This window comes from Camellia sinensis, chromosome 7 (genome assembly GCF_055761805.1).
Source record: "Camellia sinensis isolate YWXY chromosome 7, ASM5576180v1, whole genome shotgun sequence".
Classification (NCBI taxonomy): Eukaryota; Viridiplantae; Streptophyta; class Magnoliopsida; order Ericales; family Theaceae; genus Camellia; species Camellia sinensis.
In genome coordinates, this window is record NC_138967.1 from 145,200,736 (window position 1) to 145,220,973 (window position 20,238).

Genomic DNA, 20,238 nt, shown 5'->3' on the forward strand with positions numbered 1-20,238 from the left:
CAAAGCAATGCGCGCTCGGCTTCGCTCGAAAAGTCACTGCCATGCACAAGTTGCCTCTACTTTGACTATTCTGCTTCTCTGAAAATTGCACAACTCCCAAGGTTGCTTATCTGAGTGTTGTGGAACACTACCGGCTGAGTGGGAACACCACCGGCCATGGAGAATGGCCACCGGCCACAAAATTATTCTCTCGGCCAAACATGTTTTGCCGGTCGGCACCCAACACTGCCGGCCGGCCAATTCTTCCTGCTGAAACCTGCAGCTGACAGCAACAGAGGGCAGAACTTGGCATGGCAATGCATTTCAAGCAATGTATGCACCAACCACACTCCTTATCATATGTATGACTCAAAGGAGGATGGGCCTCGATTCTCGAACCACCAATCGCGCATTTCCATGCATGATGGCCCAAAGAATCAAGTGTGCATTTCGATTTCAAATCAAGTGTGCATTTCGATTTCAAATGAAATGCAATGCACATAAACAAACCAAGGCCCAATCCCTATCACTAGATCAAGGGACAAGGCATGCATGCTAGATGGAATGCAACCTAGGCATGCAAACTAGTATGCTATATGAACATGAGGGCAAGCATACAAACATGAACATGGGGGAAGCATGCAACAAAATGCAATATAGCTAAGCATGTGTCAACAATGCAAGTAATGAGCATGCAAACATTATGCAACCGAAGCATGCAAGCATGTAGCAATGTGATCACATTTGAACAACATGCGAAAGGTGGACTTAGACCAATATGGACAAGCCTCGGCCATGTCTAAATAGGAAGCCAAAATGCTATGGAATGGAGGCAAATACACACACAAACAATGCATGCAAAAATGGCCCAACGCTTAACCATTAAAGAACATCTTTTAAGCACACTTAAAAGAGGATAGTCATGGACAAATGGCATGCACATCAAACTCTGAAAATCATGTTAAGATGATACCAAATCTAACTACCAATGCAAGCAAGGCATGCAACCAAGCCCAAGGACTTAAACTATGGTTAAATGACACATGAAGCAAATGACCAAAGTGGACCAAAACAGTCCCAAATCATGTTAAGGCAAGTCCTAAAAACCACCTAGATGGCATCTAAATGATCTACGCATGGAGGCATGCACAAATGCTTAAACATGGAGCATACAACACAACCTCTTAGAGCATCAAAGGAGCATTAAATGCAAGCAAGCAAGCATATTATAAGGACTGAAATAGCATGGTAAGTGGTTCCAAACCACTCAAACAAAGCAAACAATGCATGCTAGAGAGGCCAAAGCTTAAGGCATTCAAGAGGGATTGCATGGTAGCTATACAAAGCAAGACATGAATGACTCAAATGACCTAAAACAATCCCTTAGCACATCAAAATATGCATATAAGCTTCACAAAGCTTAGCCAAAACACATGAGCATGGTAGTCTAAATGCTATGCATGTATTGAGGCAAATCATGGCATTACAAGGCATGCATGCTAATCAAGCATGGTGTACCAAAACCAACTAAAAACAGAGACATATTATGGCATAATAAGCATGAAAATCAGCTAAGGCATGGCCAACATGAACCTAAACAATATGCTCTCTAAAGAGGCAAAAATGGCCCTTTTCAAGGACAACAAGGAGAGGGGGTGACCCTTTCCTTCTTAGGACCTCGAGGCACCATTCTCATCACTGAAATCCCTCAAGATTTCAGTGGTCAGTAGGCCCAAACACAATGGTCCCATAGCTCAACCGAAATGGCACAAAACAAGGGCCAAACAAGCCTTAAGGGGGGTCAAACAACCCCAAAGCTTAAAACACCCTTAACAAACTATTTAGAGCAGGTAAAAACACAACTTTTATATGTTATACACTAAGCTCAAAAACAGATGCAAGGTAGGTAAATAAGCAATGCAAAAATGGAGGAAAAAGGGACAAAAGTCTTACCCTTGTAGACCTCCTTCAAAAATGGTGGACCAGCTGGTTCTTTGAGCTCAAACCAGCTCCACAACTCCAAAAAAAACCCTCAAGGGCCTCAGCTCCAAGAAAAGGTGTGATGGTGGGTGTTTGCGTGCAAAACTAAGACAAAACACACATAATACACAAGAGAGAGAGAGATATAGAGATGGAGGATATATGAACCCTAACCCTAAAACTCAAGACCCTCTGAAAATGCTGTCTAAATTGTCTAACCTCTCAACAAGAGAGAAGGGCCTCTCTTTTTGTGGACAATGGTCTTGTAAAGCTTCCAAAGGAAGCTAACAAGAGGGCAATCCCTCCATACACGTGTATGGAGGGGGTGAAAGTGTATGTCAGCTGCATGAAAATATCTGCAAAAGCAGCTGCACAGTAGTCAGCCGGCCAAAAATGCAATTGACCAAAAAAAGATAGCCGGCCGGCCATATATAGTGCCGGCCGGCCAAACATTTGGCCGGTGGCAACAAAACACAGCCGGTGGCCTCAAGCCATGGCCGGTGGTGTGCGGCGATGGCTCACAAGCCATTTCCTGCCCCTCCAAGGCAAGGCACAAGTGTTTGGTGCAAAACCAGACACAAAACAGTCGAGTCGAGAGATCCTGAGGCAAGGTGCGTAGCTGAGACATCCGGGAACTCAAAACGAAACACAAACACGAGTAATCACTGAGTGTTCGAGCGGTGATGTTCAAGTCTTGAGGACGGTCAAAAATGGGGTGTCTACCGTAGTTTATATTGATGATATACTTATCTTCTCTAAAACCAAAGAGGAGCATAAGAAACATTTAAAATTACTTTGTGAAAGATTCCAAAAACATGGAATTATTTTGTCTCCAAAAAAGATTGAATTAGAAAAAGAATCAATTGAATTTTTGGGAATAATTTTAGACCAAAAAGGTTTAAAATTACAAGAACATATTTTGTCAAAAGTACGAGATTTTCCTAATACTCTTGAAAATATAACACAATTACAGAGTCTATTAGGCATTTTAAATTATGGACGAAATTTTATTAAAAATCTTTCAAAAATAGAAATTCCTTGGTTAACCAAATTAAGGAAAAATATTATTTTTGAATGGACAGCAGAAGATGTTTCTTTAATTAAACAAATTAAAAAAAATGTTAAAACTTTACCAGATGTTTATCTTCCTAAAACAGGTAATAAATTAATTTTAGAAACAGATGCCTCAGAAGCATGCTGGGGATGTGTTCTTAAAGCAATACCAAGTAATTTATGGTATGATAAAGAGATACCTTTATCAGAAAATAGGATTAGACCAAGAAAAAATTCAATACCCATAAAATTACAAAAAGAAGAGTTAATTTGTGGATATAATTCTGGAACATTTAAACCAAATGAACATAAATATATTATTTTCGAAAAAGAATTACTTGCAATAAAATTGGCAATAAAGAGTTTTCATATTTATTTAGCCCAAGAAAATTTTATTGTACGCACTGATAATAAGGCAGTAAGAGATTTCTTGATCAATAAAAAACCTATTGAACAAGGAAGAAGATTAGCCTTGTATAATAAAATTTATGAATATACTTTTGAAGTAGAACATCTTAAAGGTACTAACAATTTTCTTGCAGATTTTCTTAGCAGAAATTGTTTTAGAAAATTAAATTGCTAAACAAGTAAATTTAATTTTTGCAGAAGACCTCTAGACCAAGAGGAAACAATGGATAAGGGTAAACAACCCGCTCAAGGAGATTGGGTGACAATTGCTAAAAAAGCAAACCCCAAAGAATGAAAAAGTTTATGTTGTGTTTGCAGGAAAACAACTTGGAATTTACACAGAATGGAATGATTGCGAAACACAAGTTTGTGGATTTTCAGGAGCGAGCTATAAAGCATATGATAGCATGACCAAAACTAAAAAAGCTTTTTACAGTGCACCAGCTATGCCTGTTTATCAAAAGAATTTTTGTCAAATGAGAACTAACCCAGTTCCAACTAATATTCAGACATCTAGACTAGATGAATCTGAAATAAAAGATTTTTTCAATCCTGGTATATCCAGAGAAATTTATACAGAACTCAATGGAGTTTGGAAAACTCACATTGTAGACAACAAAGTGAAATTTCGAAAACACATGGGAGTTTTGGCCAACAAATTAGCTGAGCAAACAGCTAAATTAAAAGATTTGCAAAATCTTTGTTTCAATATTCTTAAACAAATGAATTGGAATGAAGATTTTAATTTTGAAAAAATAAACAATTTTCTTCAACTATCAGACCTCATATCAGATGAGTTTTCTGACCCAATTTTTGAACAAATAAAAAGAATTTGTCTTTTTGAAAAAGAGAGAACTTTGCTTCCAAAAGAAATTTTTATGTTAATCAAAAATCGGGTTGAAGATCATCATGATAAGATTAGACAAATCTTAAAATGATCTTATGATAAATAAAATTTGAAAGATGGAATTCCCAAAATAACCATCATGGCAAACCATGACATGTGGTTTTTTGAGGATATAGATTGGGAAATAACTAATCAAGTTATTTTCCAAATTTTAGATCCAATTAAATGGATAGATTATCCAATGATCATCAAAACAATGCTCTCATGGATAGTAAAAGGCTTTCGATGGAGCAAATATTTTACTTTTTGGATCTCTAGTACTGTTGGTTAGCAATAACGAGAACATTTTTTCCAACCATACTAGATTTGGTATCTTAAAGAAATTGAGGATTTTGAATTTGAAGATGATTATTTAGATGAAGATCATCGGAGAGAGCGATTGGAAAATATCCAAAAGCTTTCTTTAATAGAATATTGAATAGACAGTCTAATATCTGTTTCACAAGCAGCGTCCAACATCCATGGCTCAGCAAAATTGCCATTCATGGTTACAGATGGAAGAATATTATTTGTAACCCATTTTCCCATAACATATCAAAGGTCTCCAACGCAAATTAATGAGGCTCTTGACATGTTAATAAATCTCAAAAAGAGAAATAATTGGGATCTTCCGTTGAAACTAGCCATGACCGCAGATGATGTAGAACATTTCCAGAATGAGCAATACAGCCAAGATCCGGATTTCCCTCCATCAAAGACTGTTGAAGAATATAACAATCTCATCAACAGGATGGAAGCAGAGTGGAGCCCACTATCAAATGCAGCTGTCTCCTGATCGACTCCAACCTTATCCAGGACACGTGGAGCAACCTGCATTATTTGGCAAAAAGTGATCAGCCACATCCTTTCAGCCGACGCTACACGACAAATCAGCTCAGCCAAAGCTTATCTACAACAGTCTATCTCTTTGAATTGTAAAAACTGTAGCAAAGAGCAAATAATTGTAGTCCTTTTGTATTTGTCTCTTTGTATTTACTTTTAGGTAGATTTTTCAAAAAGCCTATGACTAGGCTTGCCTAAAGAGTTAGAAAAATTGGCAACTTTTAAAACGTAAAGTCTTACAAAGTTAGATATGTTAGATATAAGTTAGATATGCAATAAGTTATATTTTGTTTGTATTCCCCTCTTGAAAGTCTATATATTGGCCTTTATGCCAACATAATGAAGCATGTAAATTCCCTTCAACTTCTCTCCATCTTTCTTCTTTGTCTCTAAGTTCTCTATCATAATTTCTTATTCTATAACTCCACCATAATTCCATAAGTAAAAAGCTCCTTTCATTTTTAGTTTTGTAATATAATCCATTAACAAAATAGTAATCCAAAGTAATTTAAAATCATATTTTTATTCTCAGCACTCTCACAAGTAAAACCCCGTATAACTGTACTCTTTAGAATCTGAAAAAAAAATAATAAAATAAGGGTAAACAAGGCAGCCTAGTAAATAACCAATTATCAATGATAGCTCGATCAAGTAGATAGAGAAGATAGTCGATAACCAATAAATGTATTTTTGCTACAATTCAATAAATGAACAATTATTTTGTAAAATGGTCTTATCGTTGAAAATAAATACATTATAGCTAGAAGACAATAAGATAATTTAAAGTAATTTCGTTGTTCAAATCGATGATTCGATATTCAGATGGTTCAATGACTTGATTTACAAAACTCAAGTCTTGGTGACTATAGTCACTTAACCTATGACAAGACTTAGAACTACACATAGGCTGGTGGCGAACCCCCAAAAGAAATTAGCTTTTACGCCAATAAATAACTCCCATTGGCTATGGTACAAATTAGGGGTGTTCACAGTTCGGATTTGGACGGTTTGCAGATTGGTTTGGACCTGCCCGCATCTATGCAGTTTGGGGAAAAGACAACCCGCAACCGCTCTCAGTGCGGTTTGCTGTTTGTGCGGATGGGGTTCACGGATGTGCGGGCGGTTGCGAGCGGTTTGCAAATTGGACTATTTTCTTCAAAAATTTATTTTTGAGCCTTATTTTTTTCCCATTTAGTAAATATTTATTTTGGGCCCTTTTCTTCCCATTTTCTAAAATGCTCCAACATTAATAATTAATGAATTAAAACTTATAAAACTAAAAACATAACAAAATCAATTCGTAACACAAACAAATCATTCAAAATCTTAAATTATATCATAAATTAACACAAGCACATATTTCAAAATCCTAAACCAGAACTTCAATATGACGTGCCGTTTGAGATTGGTGCAGAGTGCTTTTGTCTGCTCCGATTCCTCTATACTAGGCCTTGGAAGAAACTCAATCAGGAGAGGATTGAGAGAGGTTCGGTCGACCATGGAAGCCAGACCGACTAACTCATCCGCGCGGCCGTTGTCTTCCCGTCCAATTTGTTGGACCCTAATCGCCTGGAATCGCTTGATGTGGTCCCTTACCAGAGCTTGGTATTTTTCCATTCTGTCATCCTTAGCTTTGTAAACCCCAGACACTTGGGAATCGCTGTAGACCATCAGCTCGGACGCGCGCGCCTGGAGCGCGCTTTTAAGTTCGGCCAGTAGCGCCTCATACTCGGCCTTGTTGTTGGATGCAGAGAATCCGAGGGTGATAGAATGCTTAATGGTCAGACCATCTGGTGAGACCAAGACTATGCCTAGCTTGGCACCGTGACGATTCGAGGCCCCATCTGTAAAAGTTTCCACATTTCGCCAACAAAGCGCTTCTAACATTCTGAGGGGTCCTGGGAGGCTTGAAGGTTGATGGGATCATGGTCGCTCGGCTGATCGGCTTCAGGTTCAGTGCTGATCGGTTCCACTTCCTCCCCCCTCGGCGACGCGGTGCTGGACCCAACAGGTTGGTCTGGTATGCCCAAGTCCGTCGTCGTATCGTCGGGCTGCAGTGACATGCCGGCGGAAGGTTCTATGGCGGGGCGTGCAAGTTTCGCGTCGCCAACACCGCCATGCTGTACAATTTTGGTGGAATCTTCGTTGGCCTCCTCGGCTACTGCGGTGATGTTCACCGGACATACTTGGTGAATCCTGGGCAAGAACTCGGCAACAAAATCTGCCAATGCTTGAGCTTTTATGGCCGTTCGGGGTTGAAACTTAACATCAAATTATCCCAACTCAACTGCCAACTTTAGAATTCGACAAGAGAAGTCTGCCTGTTCGAACAAGGCTTTGAGGGGAAACTCGGTCAAAACGATGATTGTGTGAGCATGAAAATAGTGTGCCAATTTCCTGGAGGCCATCATCAATGCTAAGGCAAGCTTTTCTAACAGCCAGTATCTCGACTCTGCTGGTGGCAAGGTTTTGCTCACATAGAAGATAGGTAAATGTTGGATACCTGCTGACGGAACAAGCACTGCGCTAACTGTATGCTGGGAAACGACCAGATAAAGGTAGAGTTCTTCGCCGGGCTTTGGCGTTACCAATAGTGGTGCAGAGGACAAATACTCTTTGAGTTCGGCCAGAGCCTGGTCACACTCCTCGTCCTATAAAAACTTGGATTTCAAGGCTCGAAAGAAAGGGCGGCAGCGATCTGATGATCGACTTATGAATCGGTTAAGCGCGGCGGCCATCTCGGCCAGATGCTGCACATCCTTAGCTGAGTTGGGCTGCTTCAATTCCTGTACGGCTCTGATCTGTGTGGGGTCTGCCTCGATGCCTTGATTTGTGACTAGCAAACCCAAGAATTTTCCGAATCCCACGCCAAAGGCACATTTAGACGTATTCAGGCGTAGCTTGTGTTGTTTGAGGATGGAAAACATCTCGGCTAGGTCGGACAAGTGGTTTGTTTGATGCCGGGTTTTAACCACCATGTCATCGATATAAGCCTTCATCGTCCGGCCTAGCAGAGGAGCAAGCATTTTGATCACCATCCTCTGGAAAGTTGCCCCGGCGTTCTTCAAACCAAAAGGCATGACTCGGCAGCAGAAGAGTCCCCTTGGAGTAGTGAAAGAGGTGATCTCACGGTCGGGGCCGTGCATGGCAATCTGATGATAGCCGCGGTAGGCATCCAAGAAATTGAGCCTGTTATGTCCGGCCGTTAGATCCACCAATTGGTCTATTCTGGGCAGGGGAAAGCTATCTTTAGGGCATGCTCGGTTGACGGTCTTGTAGTCGACGCAAACTCGCCATTTTCCATTCTTCTTGGGTACTACGACCGTGTTTGAAATCTACCGAGAGTAGTGCACTTCCTGAATAGCCCGAGCTTCAAGCAAGTTTTTCACTTCCTCTACAACTACCTCGGTGTGGTGCAGCGCCAATCTCCTGGTTCTCTGAATGACCGGCCTTGCACCGGGAAAAACATTGAGGTGATGACAAATAAAGCTCGGGTTGATGCTGGGCATGTCGTAGGGCGACCATACGAAGACTTCGATATTTGTCATCAAGAATTCTACCATCTCGATCCTTTCTTGGGTGGTAAGGCTTGAGCCGAGCAAGAAGAACTTGTTCGGGCTTTCAGTGTTAATCCGCACTTCTACCAACTCCTCAATAGCTTTGTCCTCAGCCTTGGCGCCCACATCTTCAAGGACTCCACGGTCTTCCGGTCTTCAATCATTTGGACGAAACCTTTGACAGCTCGGTTCCCGTTCACTGCCATGAAGCATTGTTTCGACATGACTTGATCGCCCCAAACTTCCTCAATTTCCTCCATAGCCAAGGGGAATCTCATAACCTGGTGGTAGGCCGACGCCACAGCTTGCATAGCGTGAAGCCATCCCCTACTGAGGATCAGATTGTACGTAGACAGCACCTGCAATACCCAGAACTCCACCTGCTTGACCACGGATCCGGCTTTGACCGGCAAAATTATCTTTCCCAAAGGCCACTCCGGTTGCGAGTTAAAACCAACCAATGGAGAAGTTTCCAGAGCCAAGTCTGTATCTCGGAGTTTGAGTTGTTTGAATGCGTCATAGTACATGATCTCGACCGAGATTCCCTGGTCAATCAAGATGCGCTTGACATCAAATTCTTTGACGCGGAGTGTGACCACTAGGGCATCGTTGTGTGGCGTTTGAATGCGCTCTAGGTCCCTCGTGGAGAAACTAATCACGTCTTTCTCCTCGGTCTCGTCCTTTTTGATCGCGGGCTGGACCGACAACACTTCCCTCATATGTTCTGCCTTTTCAATCATTCCTCGGAGCTCGCATACACGCACCGGCTCCACTATGCCGTGGATCACATTAACCATACCTTGAGAGGGCGCCTCCAAGTCATCCGGTCCATGCTGATCAGCCGGGGTGGGATGTGCGGCCTTAACACCCCCGTCAATGTAAAGATCCAAGTGTCCTGCTGCGACTAACTCCTCCAAGTGTTACTTCAGAGGCAAACAGTCCTCTATCCGGTGTCCTCGCTCCCGATGATATGTGCAGCGGTACCGCGGATTGAAACCCTTTTGTGCGTCGCCTAACTTAGCAGGAAACCGGACGTAACCCTCGTCACGGATTTCACTAAGTTTACGATAGATTGGAATCTTAAAGACCGTGGTGATGCCTGTCCAAGCTTTCAACCTTCTGTTGGCATCAACTACGTCATCGCGGGGGTATTCATCTTGGTCATTACGACGACCCCTTCCCCGATCTCGACGATTTGATCCTCGGTCAGATTCCTCGGCGCGATCATTTGGACGGTTAGTCTCCTGTCCGACCGCGTGTACCTTGCCAGCCGACCTCTTTTCTATTGCCACCGGAGTTATTTTCGCGGTGGATGCCGCCGCATCATCCTCTACTCGGATGTGCTCATTAATGCGCTGCATGAGTTGGCCCATGGATGTCAGCTGGTTCATGGTAAACGAGTCTCGCAGCCTATGCCCGACCGGGAGACCGCGCTTATATTGGGTGATTGCCAGGTTGATCGGGTAATCTAGAATCTCATTGAAGGTTTCCCAGTGTCTGGAGTTGTATGCCTTGAGTGTGTCGCTCAACTCCATTTTGACACTGAGAAGGTGATCCACCTCATTTGGCGTTTTAGTGTTGGTCTTGAAACGTGTTACAAAGGCTTCTGCCAACTGCTGCCACCTTTCGATACTTCCCTCCGACAGCCTCTCAAACCATTTCAAGCCCAACTTTCCTAACTCGACGGGAAGATTAGGCACATAAGAGCGTCATTCCACCTATGTTTGGCCATGACCTGTCGGAAGTGGCTTACATGCATGTAAGGATCGGTCTTCCCGTCGTAGAGCGTAAACTTGGGCTGGTGAAAGCCCGTGAGGAGCGATGTTGTTTCTATCTCCAGGGAGAAGGGAGTGGCGCTCAGCCTCGCCAAATCTGTGTCTAGAAGGAGGGGCACAACTGGGCGGGGTGGTGACATTATGACCTCTTCACTGGCATGACCCCCGTAAGATAGCTGCTGGAGCGCCGGCACCCTCTGAGTCTCTCGCCGGTGAGCCCGCTCCTTTAAGACTGCCCGCAAGTCCTCTGAGCAAGCGGAATAGGAATACCTCGACGTTGTCGCCGGACGTGAGGGCTGATAAGTACTGTCTTGCGTGCTAGACCTCTTTACAAGCGCGTCGGACTCTCCAACCCTGTAGCTTCTGGTGATAGAAAGGGAGGGAGTGTGCCGTTGGCTCTGACTGCCTGAACGGCATGGTTAGATGTGCTCACTGTGGTCTCCCACTCCAGCAACACCCTTCCCTTTGACGTGCCATTTGTGATTTTCTATCTCCGCCGCCATTCTCCGGATGACGGTGTCTTGGTCCCTTAACTTGTGCTCCAGACGTCTGGCGTGTGATTCTCTCCGCCGTCGGTGTCCGTCTGGGATCCAAGAGTGACCAAAACTCCTTTCGCGCTTATCCCGCGTGTCTCTTGAATGTCCTCGTGGGGAAGTCTCTAGGTCCGCCATGGGTGGAATGGCGGGGAATTCGTCTTTTCGTCTGGCTGACTCCGGGGTAACTCTGTCGATGGCGGACGACGGTATCTTGTCGTTATTCGCCATGGAAGGCGATCAGATGAGCTTGAAAGACAAGGTTTTGTCTATCAAGTTCCCACAGACGGTGCCAATTGTACGGGGAGCAAATATTCCACAGAGCCCGTACTCATTTCTACCAAACTCCTTGTCTGTCCAACCGACCTGCGAACACAACGGCGGTGAGCTACCCGGCGGTGTGTGGCCGAAAAGCCCCTCAGACGGTTAAGTTAGCACACACTTAGGGATAGAGAGAGAGAGAGAGAGAGGAAGGGAGAAGAGAGTTGAGTGTTTAGGTTGTTCTCACCAAATGATGTTCCATCCTTTACATGGGGGGCACAGACACGCTTATATACTTTCTACGCCCAAATCTGCTCCCATTAGTCTCTTGACACGTGGTGCTGCGCTCCCATCTGTCAGCATAAATCCTGTAATCACCACCTAACCAAGCCGTCAGGCAATATTAGCGGAGCCTGGCAAACCGGCGGAACCACCTCGACCTTTCTCGACCGCGCTGCGCGGCATACCCGAGTGCTCCACTCGCCGAGCTCCAGAACGACCGAGCTCGGTTGCATTCCGGCAAAGCCGAGTTCAAGATAGGTCGAGCCAGCAAACTGAAGGCCTTCCTGCCGCGCTAAATGCGTGAACCGTGGAATCCAGAATGGCAGGCAATCATCTCAGCCGAGCAACTCAAGTAGCTCGGTCCCAACATGGTTCTGGACCTCAACCGAGCAAAACCTTATCTGGACGAACCCAAGCTATTACGGCCCAAACATGTTCGGGCCCTCATTTTGCCCGGCCTTTACCATGGCCCATTCCAGCTCATAAATCTCCCTCTCAATATTCATTAAGGAATTTAAAATTCCAAATCACACTTCATCCGGGACAAGTTCAGTTATGTACCAATAATAATATGATCAGTATTTATTCAGTTTCAATTGATATAATACTATTAGCAAATGTAATGCTAGAGAAAGTTCAAAGAATAAAGGGTGTTTTGTTTTGGAAAAAAATATTTTGGTGAGATATAGGAATGAAATCAACAGTTAAGATATATATATATAAAATTTAAAAAAAAAAGCACAGGTGGGTTCTTGCGGGTGCTAGTTAAACCCGCAATTCACCCGCAACCCGCAAACATGCCATATTTCAAACCGTATTCGCTCGCATTATATTTGCGAAACCGCCTATTTGTATGCCGATTAGGCGGTTTTTGCGGACCGAATGAACCGTTGCCCACCCCTAGTCCAAATCATAGTCAAACTAGAGTGATGTTCAAAATTCAAACAATAAACCTTTTGAAATAAAGTGTTCGATATTTTCAAAATAAAAATTTGGTACAAACTTTCATAATAGTTTCACAAAATATTTAAATAATTTTCAGAATAATATTCGATGCTATTTTATACTTGACCATAATTTATTTTAAGAGAACAAAAAGGCTAGAAATAAATATTTATAATTTCAAACGATTTGATAAAAATAAAAATGAACTAACAGTGATAGAGGGTTACTTACCTCAAACAGCTAAAATAATATTTCCTAAGCTAATCTTAAATTACCAAAATCCACCTCAATCTCACAAACCTAATAAAATATTACACCACATAAATAATTATTGATGTCTACCATAATGTACTCATCATCATTTTCTTTAAGAATATAAAAAAACTAATCCTTGTTAATTAGAGATTTCCAAACACCCACTTCGAAACACAGCAATACGGCAACCTTCAAAACTTATACTATTTTATTGTTACTCATATACATTTATAATTTCATATTTGTTAGCAGTTAGTCTTGTATTCCACAAATACACCACCATTAAAATTAACCCATTACATATCAATCCCAAAATACAAACCACCGAAAATAGAATGCAAGATACACTCTAAATTCCGGCCAAACTGACACCCTAACATAGATTACATCAATATTGAGAGGGGAATTTGTGCCGAATGAATGGGCCGAGAAAGATCCAATTTGGGCCTGACTCTTGACATTGTTGTTAGGACTGGGAAGGCGTCCAAGTGTTGGGCTAGGGTACCGAATCAGCTCGGGCCAAGGGTTGATTTCAATTAAGCGGTAGCATTGCTTTCAACCAAGCTAAGAGACAACTTGCGATATTGGCCAAGCTCTAGAGTCGGACGAAATTTGCCCAGATAAATAGGGTATGGCTGAGCAACAGAATGACCGAGATCGGTGACCCAACTTGGGCGTAACACCCTCAAAATAATACATAAATCCCAACATTCTTGACATGTATAGATATGAGAGAATAAAATATAATTCCATTCATCAGAGTATTCCGTACAAATGTATTACATGTTAACAACAAAAGTAAATGCCCAACGGGCTTACAACTTTCCAAGCCAACACTTGGTTACACAAAAAGAGAGTACTAACTCAAAACATATTAAGCCCTTGGCTTGAATTTACATGTAATACGTAAAAGATATCACAAAAAGTCTTTCAGCCTCTAGCCTCCCAAGCTATGCCCTTGGAGGTGGCATACCATCTGTACTTGAAAATGATGTCCCATATAGGGTGAGCCACAGCCTAATAGAGAGATACTAAACCAAATATAAGCAATGACTAAAACAATGGCATTTGATAGATGATTAACACTTATAAACCAGTTATAACCCAGAACAGTCCCATGACAATTATGTCCATGTTACAATCCATTTTTCCTTTACTTAACAAATAATTTCATAATATGGCTCAGAACCTGGCCAAACATTTCAATGAGACCATAACTCATATACCAACACTTCCATATTCCACAATAGATACACATATTTGTACACCATTATCATATTAAAACACTTCCATACTTCACAAATGATACACAGATTTGCTGTATCAATACTTCAATTTAATACACATATTTGCTGTATTAATGGAGTCCATCCCCTATCTCCTCCCAAACAGGTTTGAGAATCCATCCCCTATCTTTCCTCAAACCATGGAGTACATCCCTTATCTTCTCCTACACAATGCACATATTCCAAGTATATAAACAATTATCATATACAAGGATAATTCAATACACATATTTGATGCATTATTCCAACCGTCATATTCAATGACATATTCAATGTGATTAGTTTCAGTTTTCCCTAATCAACATACAATGTCTACAACAATCAAGACTATCCTCCACCGATAGCCCAAAGCAGTTATTTCTAAACAGAAAATAAATGTATTAAACAAGTATAATATCAACATTCTTATAGGTGAGTGATTAACTAATCCAACTACACCATTTAATCCCATAATTTCTCAATTTCATTATCCTCAACTCAATTCCACATTTCCCAAAATTAATTATATAAATTAATTTGTCATAATAACTAGGGCATTTCCCATATTTCACATATCAACCCCAAGGTTTGATTTTACCAATCTAACAACAATAATTCCATTTTTCAATAACTCACATACACATAGGTTTTAATATTTGAAAACCCCTCTTTCATAAATTACATAACAAACCCTAACTTTCTTAATATTACCCAACATTACCAACTATTCAAAATGACCAAAATTAAAGACAAAACTCATAAGATGGAGTAGGGTATCCCTACCTCGGAATGAAGGGCTCAAATGGAGGTGATGATAAAAATCCAAAGTGCTCCAAATCCACAAACTCTCAGATTAAAACGTAGCCCAAACAACCCTCTACCTTCTTACAAAGGACTTAGGGTATAAACCCACTAAAAGTAGATGAAACCCTAGAGAAAAGGTGTGTAGAGAGAGAGAGAACTCAGATCTAGGGTTTTGAAATCAAAAGAGATGAAAAAGTGAAGTGTTTACCCGCTGTTGTCTACTGATATAACACAGGCTCGCTCGAGCGACCCGACACAAAGAACTCTCGCTCGAGCGTAGAAAGCCTCGCTCGAGCCAACAATGCGAAACTTCAGGTCTGCAACCCAGAAGCACGCTCGAGCGACAGAATGCTCGCTCGAGTGAAGAAACCCAAAACATACACCTTGCTCACTTGAGCGAAGGAAAGCTCGCTCGAGCGAAGAATTGCAACCTTCAGGTCCAGAACCAGACGTAGACGCAAGCTCAAGCGAAGGACTTCTCGCTCTAGCCACCAGATACAAAACTCAACTCTCGCTCGAGCGAAGGATCTGAAACAAAGAGCTCGCTTGAGTGACAAAAGTCTCGCTCGAGCGAAGGACCAAAATTCTGGGCAGCAACCATTTGCTCCCAATCACACCCAACCTGTAACAAACCTGCCTAACACATCCTATAACTCAAAAATAAGGAATTAAAGGATGACAACAAGATATAACCATAACCAATACTATGGAACCTAAGTCCGGAACACTGTACATAAAGGGGTAAAACCCAGTATCGCTATATTGGGCGAGTTCAGCTAGCTCGGCTGAGCTAAAGGTGACCAGTTGGATATTTCAGAACTAGGTCAGTTGGTAGTAGCTACCTTGGAGGGTGGACAGCCATGCACCGTGTTATGGATAGCTCGGCGGGAATTGCCATGTGACCTAATTGAAGTGCTAAGGAGGGAACCCCCATTTGTACGCGTCAATACTGTTTGGCTATTTTTTCGATATTGTTTGGTAGTATTGTCGCACACACATGTGTAAGGCGAGGAAAGGATAGTACATCCACGTGTCCAGGAGAGGACAAGTAAGGTAGTGTGCTCACAAATTATATAAACCTTGCAACTCCTCCATACAAGAGGTTTGCAATTTTTCTTACACAAAGCTATTCTATCTGTTGTCTTCTTCTCTCCAGGGGTGATAACTTGACCGTCAGACGGATTTTTCGACAACACACCTGCCGGGTAGCTCACTGTCTCTGTGTTTTCAAGTTCTACGACACCATTCGAAGTAACGCGCAGCTTGGATGTAAGGAGTACGGAAGTGAAGAATATTTGCTCCCCATACAAATATATTAATTTAATTATATATGCCTATATAAACCATCTATTGATATATTGAAACTAAATTCATAAATAGAAGTACAATAAAATAAATCTTACCATTCAGAGATAAATAGAGCAATACCACCACTCTATGAATCCTCCCTCTTCTTTTTGTTTTTGTTTTTGTTTGTTTGTTTGTTTTTTTTTCTTTCTTTTTCTTTTTCAAACCCGTGAGCGGCAGCCTCCAAAAACCCTCCGCAACCAATCCCGAGACCTCTGTTTGCCCTAAAACTTAAAGCTAAAATGTTGGCTTGTTAACCTAGTTTTTCAAAATTACCAAATTATTCATCTAAGTTATAGAAATTATAAAGCCATCTCATAACTAATTCCTTGATATTACTAAATGATCTATACAAATTAGTTTAATTGAGTTTTACAATTCCTAGCCCTTTTCCTTATTTCACCACAATACATTCTTACAACACCCAGTCACCATTGCATCTCGATTGCAATGTCCAATCATTACCACGACCGTCGTAAACAACTAACAACTATGGCTATGTTTGGAAGGATTTTGGAATCATAGTTCTACCCCTGCATTTTAGTATGATGTTTGGTTTGAGTTTTGGAAAATTAATTCCACCCCTCATTTTGAAAACTCGTTTCAGATGGGCTTTTAAATTTTGAATTTTGGCCTACCGGTTGTCTCCCCGGACGTCCGGCCAGTTGACTTGAACACTGCGATTTTTTTTTTGTTGCAATTGGCACTTGTTTATTTATTTATTTTTATATTTTTAATAAAACAATATTTTTGGAATTTTTTAAATTTTTTTATGAATTTTTAATAGATTTTTGAGTTGTGTGTTTGGTTATGAGTTGTAAGTTTTTGTATTAGATATCATATGTCATATCAAAAATTCCCTAATCAATTCAAAACTTTTTTCTAAACTCAATCACTAAATAAATTTTCTGTACTCAAATCATAATTCCAAACTTTATTCTCAAATCATATTTAGAAAATTCTACCAAATGCTACCTATGTTTCTCTCTCATGAGACCCAACAACCAGGTCTCTCTATTTTCGTTTTTTGAGATATAATCCAAATTTGAGAAGAATTAAGATAATGGAAGCCTGGATGTCACGATGGTGGTTGATTGGGGAAGGGGGGGGGGGGTTGGAAAAGAAGATGATAAGAAAGGTTTGGTCGTGGAAAATGCTATTAATAGTGATGTAAAGGTAAGAAGTGGTTGAGACTTGTAATGGGGTAGAGATGGTTGAAGAATGCATACGGTTGAGAAGGGTTGAGATTTGTGGTAGGGTAAGGATGGTTGAAGGATGTAGAGGGTAAAGAAGAGTTGACAATGGTAAAAATAGAGTGCAAGAAGGGTTGAGGCTAGCCGTTTGAGTTGCATAAAGAGAGCAAGAAAAGAGAGCGAAATATTAATTTTTTTTTTTTGAAGATTTCATATTTTTCAATTAATTTAAAACAATTCTATAATTCAGTGGTGTTTTACAAAATAATTATAAATTCATCAAAAATTTTAAAACTTCAATTATTAATATTCATAAAATTTACCAACTAATCTAAAATTATTTCTAAAACCTACAATGAATTGTAATTTCCTTGTAATTTCAAATATTTCTATCTTCATTGCAATTGTAATTCTAAAAAGGTTGAACTTTTCTCAATTTCACATTCTAACCTGAGAGAATTTGAGGAGCCATAGAGCCCATCACGGATCTTATTTCGATAATCAAAATCATTTATTTTATAAGGCTTTCAATATCTATCATTCATAAAAAAAAAAAAATAATAATTCGGTCTGATAATCGTAATTTTTTTTGTAAAAGATAGATGATTTATTTCCAAAAATATATTTATAATTTATTTTTTCAAAGACAATACAATAAAATAAAAGAGTTACTACTATTGAATCAAATAATTTTATTTCATAAATGATAAATATTAAGCCCCATTTAAGGTATTAAATTTTTAATTAAAATAATCAAAAAAAAAATCTAATTATATCATTATTTTTATTTTTTTTTACGCATCTTCTTTTAAAAAGGTAAAAGAAAACAATTGAGATAGTCCCTTTCCAAACACACTAGGCCCTTCTCTCTCTCTCTCTCTCTCCTCTCCCCGAGCATATAGGGTATATTTGGTTTGTATTTTGAGATAATTTTCACAAAAAAAAATTTAGAAAGGGAGTTTAGAAATTTTTTTAGTTTGTTTAGTTGTATATTTTGAAAATAATTTTAGAGTTTGAGATAATTTGATATTTTATTATAATTGAATAAATATGTATGAGAGAAAAAGTGATTGAAAATGAGAATGAAAAAAAAAATTGATTGTTATGTAATAAAGAAAAAAAATAATTTTAAATTTTTTTTGAAAAAATTTATAACCAATCATATTTTTAAAAATTTTCATTCGAAACATATTTTAAAACAGAACTAAACACACCCTCAGCTTTGTCAACGCATCTTGTTTTTCTTCTCTTTTATTTTCCTTTCAATTTCACATCCCTTTCTAGTTCTCTGCTCTCAAGTCTCAATCTTTCTCTCAACTGTCCAAGAAATTCAAAACATCACAAGGAAAAAATAAATAAATAAAAAATAAAAGAAGAAGCAACCCAAACCATGTCAGATTACGTACCTCGCGAAGTCTTGATCGAAATCCTTGCAAGACTGCCAGTGAAGTCTCTGCTTCGATGCAGTTCAGTTTGCAAATCTTGGTACTCCTTAATTACCAACCCAAGTTTCGTCACCACACACCTCAATCAAACTAAATCAAACACCCAACTACTTATCATCAAGTATACCTTTCTTGTTCCGAATCAAGAGCGCCATATTTCATGTAGCGATGACGAAACTTGTTGTGATGAGTTTGTGGAACTTGAAAACCCATTTCACAGCTCTGGTAAATCGTTCAAAATTGTGGGTTCTTGTAATGGGTTGTTGTGTATATCGGATTATCATGGCTCAGATTGTGCTTTTCTATGGAACCCATCAATTAGGAGATTCCTGACACTTCCTGAATCTGGGTATTCTGTAACCGATAGCGATCTTCAGTTCGTTTTTGGATTTGGGTTCGACCGCATTAGTAATGACTATAAAGTGGTGAAAATTGGGTACCTCAATGACTTAAAGACTCGTGGTAGTGTTCTGTGTAAGATGGAGCTTTATGCACTTAGCACGCTTTCTTGGAGACCCATTTGTGTTGTTGATTTTCGCTTTGAACTTTCTATAAATACCTGGTCTGTGTTTGTGAATGGGGCTGTTCATTGGGTTGCATTTGATCCAGCAAAGGAGCGTGGTTTTGGGATCTTGATTGTGGCATTTGATATGGGCAATGAGGTGTTTAGGGAGATGGCTTTGCCAAACTATCAACCTAATGGGTGGTTTTATAGAAACGCGGCTGTTGCAGTATTGGGTGAGTCACTTGCTGTAATCAACTTTGAATCTGATTTAGTCCCTGCGAACCTGATGTGTAATTTCCATATATGGGTAATGGAAGAATATGGTGTCATAGAGTCATGGACTAAATGATACATAATCATTGGACAACGGATATTTTTGAAGGTACTGGGTTTTAGAAAGAATGGCGATGTGTTATTTGAAGATGGTGGAGGTCTAGGAAAATTGGTTTCATATGATCCACAAAGTCACCAAATCAAGAATCTTGGAGTCTATGGCGACTCATTTTATGTGTATACTTACATGGAGAGCTTAGTTGCATTAGATGGAGCTGATGGTGTCTAGAAATCACATGAGCAAGTGCATCCCAATTCTCCTGATGCAATTGCCAACGAGGAAGCATAACAGCGAAACAAGAGGAAGGCAAGATTCTTTAAATTATACCCCACTTGTAGTACTTTAATTGTTATAGTTTGTAGCACCTTCGTATATTTTTTTAGTGACATGATCTACATATGAACATTTGTTGAAATATAGTACACATAATATTCTAGAATAGACTTTTTTTTTTTTGTTATGGCCATTGTTTAGGCCTTGAGTTTATTTCCTTTTCTATGTTTTTTCCTCAGTTTCCTAATATTGTACATATTGATCTATATATTCATGGGTTGACTTCAATTGAGGTTAAGCCAATTCATTCTTTTA

The 20,238-nt window shown here is 40.0% G+C and overlaps 1 protein-coding gene across 1 annotated transcript; it reads left to right on the top strand.

Moving 5' to 3' along the window:
• The first annotated feature begins 18,667 nt into the window (after positions 1 to 18,667).
• LOC145788788 (F-box/kelch-repeat protein At3g06240-like) lies at positions 18,668 to 20,238 on the top strand. The gene has a single exon (XM_028198804.2). It carries the CDS (start codon positions 18,757 to 18,759, stop codon positions 19,663 to 19,665), a length of 909 nt encoding a protein of 302 aa, XP_028054605.2. The 5' UTR covers positions 18,668 to 18,756; the 3' UTR covers positions 19,666 to 20,238.

Excerpts from the sequence above, each read along its gene's own strand:
- LOC145788788 (XM_028198804.2), top strand. The coding sequence starts at position 18,757 with ATGTCAGATTACGTACCTCGCGAAGTCTTGATCGAAATCCTTGCAAGA.